The sequence below is a fragment of the Limulus polyphemus genome, unplaced genomic scaffold (assembly GCF_000517525.1).
Source record: "Limulus polyphemus unplaced genomic scaffold, Limulus_polyphemus-2.1.2 Scaffold937, whole genome shotgun sequence".
Classification (NCBI taxonomy): Eukaryota; Metazoa; Arthropoda; class Merostomata; order Xiphosura; family Limulidae; genus Limulus; species Limulus polyphemus.
Window position 1 is genome coordinate 369,753 of NW_013666547.1, and position 5,055 is coordinate 374,807.

General features: G+C 29.6%; 1 protein-coding gene across 3 annotated transcripts in view; it reads right to left on the reverse strand.

Moving 5' to 3' along the window:
- Window positions 1-4,416, reverse strand: part of LOC106461342 (splicing factor, suppressor of white-apricot homolog) — a 48,609-nt gene extending 44,193 nt beyond the window's left edge. The window contains exon 1 of one of the 3 annotated variants that reach the window (XM_013921159.2): window positions 4,214-4,416. In XM_013921159.2, the coding sequence (XP_013776613.1) occupies window positions 4,214-4,398 (185 nt within the window). In that variant the 5' untranslated portion in view covers window positions 4,399-4,416. The remainder of the gene's footprint in view (window positions 1-4,213) is intronic. The other 2 variants (XM_022388222.1, XM_022388223.1) reach the window with 2 other exon arrangements.
- Between the last annotated feature and the right edge of the window lie 639 nt (window positions 4,417-5,055).

Genomic DNA, 5,055 nt, shown 5'->3' on the forward strand with positions numbered 1-5,055 from the left:
TTTAAATTTTAGAACTATACATTACTCAATTTGCTAATTTAAAAGTAAATATTAAAAAACACAGACAAACATCAATGTTTGTGTCCTGTGGTATGTTGAATGCAGCACTGGTTCAAATTAGATGTTTGTGAAGTTAAAATACAAAGTCTATAGTTTCATATGAACTGGAAACTTAAATTACAGATATTGACAAGCTAGAATATAAAATAAGATCTTAACTTTTCTATTTGCTAAGATATTGCTCATGTAAGAAATCAAATATATTTTGTTTTGTGTCCTCTATGTGTAAAATTTTTAAAGGCTTAGCAAACTACATCAAGCAGCAACCAAGTACAAAGGTCTTAATTGGGAGAGATAATTGTTTGCCTTACTTCTTTACTTACTGTTCTATGTTTAAAGAAAAAATAACTTTAAGAACTTATTTCAAAAGAGCAATAATCTATATACATATATAATGTATAATAATTGAAATGCGACTGCATTTTACAAAATACTGGTCGACTAAAACACAGCCAATACAAGTTACTTTGTACAGACCAAAGGTCACCTTTATGTTATTTGATACGGCAACATGAGTGCACATGAGCCACGTCATTGTAACTTCTGTAGTGTTAGCCAGGCATGGGTGAAAGGTCAATATAATAAAAATAATAAATATATATAAATGTATAATGTTATAAGATTTAAGCTATTTCATCTAAATATTTACGTTTTCATGTTATAATTTGTGTTCATTCTCGAATGAGAGGCATAATTTATGTTTATTTCCTATCTTATTTTTTTCATGGTGGTTGCGAGATCGGTCAAATTTACAAACCCTACAGAACATAATTATTGAAAATAACAGATAAAATATAAAGTTTTTTCTTAAGAAATGTTTGATAACTATCAGGACATTATAAAGATTTTGCATGAAAAATTTCAAAATTTTCTGATGCATAAAAGTATTTTTAATGTTAAAACGAAAATTACTCTGCATGATAGATAGGCAAGATGTGAAAAGAAAAAAAGGCACGAGAGAAACATTGCTTTAAAAACCTTAAGACTTAATAAAAAATTAGATATTTTGTGTATGAAAGCATTGTAATGTTTACTGATAAACTGTCAAATTTTGTTAACATTAGCTTACTAATTTAAAAGTTATATCATGAAAATTATAACAATCACAAAATGGTTACAAGGTCAGTCCCAGGGACCGAGCCCGGGTTGAAAGATTTAAGGTGTTGCTTTAACATGTGGAGTCAATAATGATAAAGCAGTAGTTGTTAATGCTAAGTTAAAGTTTACAGACTGTGTTGTTTCTAACTTAAAAACCGGTTTCCTAGCTCATAAGCTAAGAACACTGATGAATTATTAAAGTTATTCAACTGAAAAGGCTGAATTATGGTAATTTGGTACTATTGGTAAAGTTGTAGAGGTTGGGACTTATATAAACGTTTTTTCTATGTAAATAGATTAAAAAGAGAAAATTATAACATTGCCTGGTGTTGTCTAAGCTTATCAAGGCTAAGGTGTTCTAGTTTCTGTGAGATTATTATAAATGAAATAAGCAACATTTACTCTGACATAAGTTGCAAAACTAGCAATAACAATGTGTTCCTTGTAAAAGAAGTTTTTCCTACTTAAGAAAAGTTAAAAATAGGTAAGCAGGATGTTTAAACAAGCTGTTTCTCTAACCTTACAAATTTACTTAGTGAAACCATTTGAAATATAAAGAAAAATGAAGAAAGGGGGCCTATGTTAACATCACAACCTTTTTAAAAGCATAATGGAACACAATATGATGCGTGTCTAACAGGTATGAAAGAAAAAAAAAACGATTATTTTATACACAATACTATAAAAATTTTTAACATTGAACATTACACATGTACCAAAAAAGTTTGAAAAAAATGAAAATAAATGTTTTAATGTATCAGCTTTAGTTTTTTGTTTTTAATAAGAATTGGCTGTTGAAGATGAGATCTGATTGACAAAGATGCCATTATACAGTCATTTGGATGTGCAAAATAAACATTTTGTGTTTTATTATAAATGGACACTTTTATCTCTATCCTTTAATCTCTGTACAAGTTCTTTATATTTATTAAGCAGTCCTTCTGATTTTCAACTTCTAATATAATTTGCTCCTACATGCACTACAAAACAATCATCATTTCAGATTGACCTTTGGTACTAGCAACTAAAATGTCAACAGGCTCTATTACGTTCCCCACTTTAGCACCTTGCAAGCAAGTTTTAGATGTAGTCTTTCTATTCTCCTGACTACAACCAACTTTATCAGTTTAATTAATGAATCTCAATATCCAAACCTCTTGATACTTTCCCTTCTCATTTCAAGCAGCCAAAGGTTTAAGTTTGTTGAGACTATGCATGACTGTTGACTGAACCTACCCATGTAGCCTTTGTGAATTACACTGAATAAAAATGTTACAAAATGACAAAATAATGATTATAAAATATATTTTACTAATCAAACTGCTGAAAGTTAGCATTATTATTTGTAATTAAATTTTAAAATGTTGCATGCAGATGCACACTATACACCTAAAAGGTGCTCTACAGTCCAGATAGGGTTAAAGTGTACTTCTAAGTTTTATTGTATAAGAAAGGTTTAATATAAATTAATAACACAAGATTAACATAATATGTAGCTTCTCATCATATCAGTAAATAGCCCAACAAGTAGCATGGAGACATACATCTTCACTCTAATGTTCACCGTGTTATTTTTTTATTTCCTATTGCATTTATATACATCTCTCAATATTTAATTAAGTGCAAAAATATTTTAAACAAAGTATGTATGATATAATTTTTTAACTTAGGTAAACATTGGCATTAGTTTCAATTATCACACATCCAATTAGAGCAATTATTAATATAATCAGCATTTAGTGACCACTCATTTATGCTGAATTACATTTTAAATGACAATTTCTTTGCAATTGTTCAACTCAAGTGTACAAAACATCTTTAAAAAATTTTATAACTCAGTTAGCCATATTCTATTTGCAGCTTTAAGCATGGGACATTTAATTTCACAATAAAATTATTTTAAAAAACATTCCTGAGCCCTTCATATAAGAGTAAATAATTAAAATATATATAATTTGTTTAACTACCTCAGTACTTTTTAAAAACATGTTTAGGATACATCAGTGCTATAGGGAATTAACAAAGAGTAACAAGATTAGCAGTAACCTTAGAAGAAGTGCAAAGACCTATGTTATCACCATATTGTCCACCATGTTATTAGTGATTACCCATAGCACCGACTTGTCCCCGCCTTAATTCAAGAAATACCCAAACATTTTCGATAAACTCTGTCTTTACTCTTTATAATTACAATAAGGGCTAAGGCATGTTTTTAAACCAGAAGGTGGATTAAATTTATTTTATTTGAAAATTACGTACTCTAAACCTAGATATCACCATTACATGGTTAGTTCTAACGTTTAATGTATACACCTGGAGATGACACTTAATGGAACACTTTATGATGTTTTCTGTGCAGATTCTGTATAGCTAGTTAGCCAAGTATAATAGGATTAGGTATATTTTGAATTATGGAGATGATACTGCTATGTGGAATCAACAACAACAAAAATATGGTCTCCACACTACATGTAGGGTTAAACAGCAACTATTTTATCTCAAACTGTCCATAAGAAATAAAAATAAAAACTCACCCCTCTCTTTGCAGTAGAAATGATAAAATTAATATGACTTTCAACCTTTACAACTTATTAACTTTAATTTTTAAATTTAAACTGCCCAAGTCCTTAAATCAAAACTGAAAATTACCTGAACAATTTTACTCAGTTCAGTTTTAGCTAGTTAATAATAACAATAATAATTACAAATTATTTAACCTATTTATTTCATTGTTAGTTTTAACGTAGGCATATGTGAATTATGAATGGAGACTAAGCCTATAAAATTAACTTAAAATTAAAAACTTAAGTTAAACTGCATGGTGGTAGTACAGCTACTACTACCGAGTACTAGAACTAGTAGTAGTAGTACTAGTACCACTACGACATCTTGGTCCTAAAGTTAAGCCTAACATAACACCGTTTAGTAAGACTCCTTAATAATGATATAATCCATAACTTTAAACTAAATTAAAGGTATAATCCTTATGTCTAAACATATCTTACAAACTAATAGTTATTCTCTACGTTCACCGATATCAATCGTATTGGCCTACCTGTCAATCAGTAAATTTTCATCACCCATCCAAGGTATAAGATGTTTTCCCTGATCAATATAAAGAGCCCTTTCGTCGTCTCGAAATAACCTGCAAGAATATCCAAAAACTAACAACTCTTCTTCCTGCCCACCACATTTCTTCGCTGGAAAATTCCGCTGCCATGGGTTTTGAAACACCGCCATCTTCTTTTTCCACTTACTTTTTCATTCATTCTACGAGAGCTATTGACAAGATCCAGTACTAACGCACACCTTGGCTGTTGACAAGAGTGATGCTTGACTAAAGCCGCCTCCAGTGATTTTATTATTTTATTTACTTTATTACAAATAAATAAATTATTCAATTTATGAATACTATTTCTTTTATCTTTTTCAAACTTCTCTTTCTCAAATTCTTTCTAAGTACAATTTAAATGTGTAATAGTAACTCAGTAAATATTAAAATGAAAATTAAGTATCTTACAAGATATTGATTGCGATATTATCCAAATTTTGATAATAAACAAAATTACGACACTTATGATATACAACATTGTTTATTGACAAAAAGGGGACATAAATAAACGTTTCGGAATTCTATCAGAGTCCATCTTCAGTATCTAAAGCAGAATAAAATGAATTTACATAAGTCTTTATACATTGTCAAAAGTACAGTTGCTAAATATAACGATAATTAAACAAATAAAACACTAAACAGTAATCATGGGGAGAAACTACAGCAAGAAAACACAACGAAAAAAAAGGTAAAATCAGTAATACGAACATATTACCAACAAGTCGGCCTTAAGGAGACCAGTAGTGGTTGGTGTTGAGCGACGCCCACCAACCCCATCATGAAAG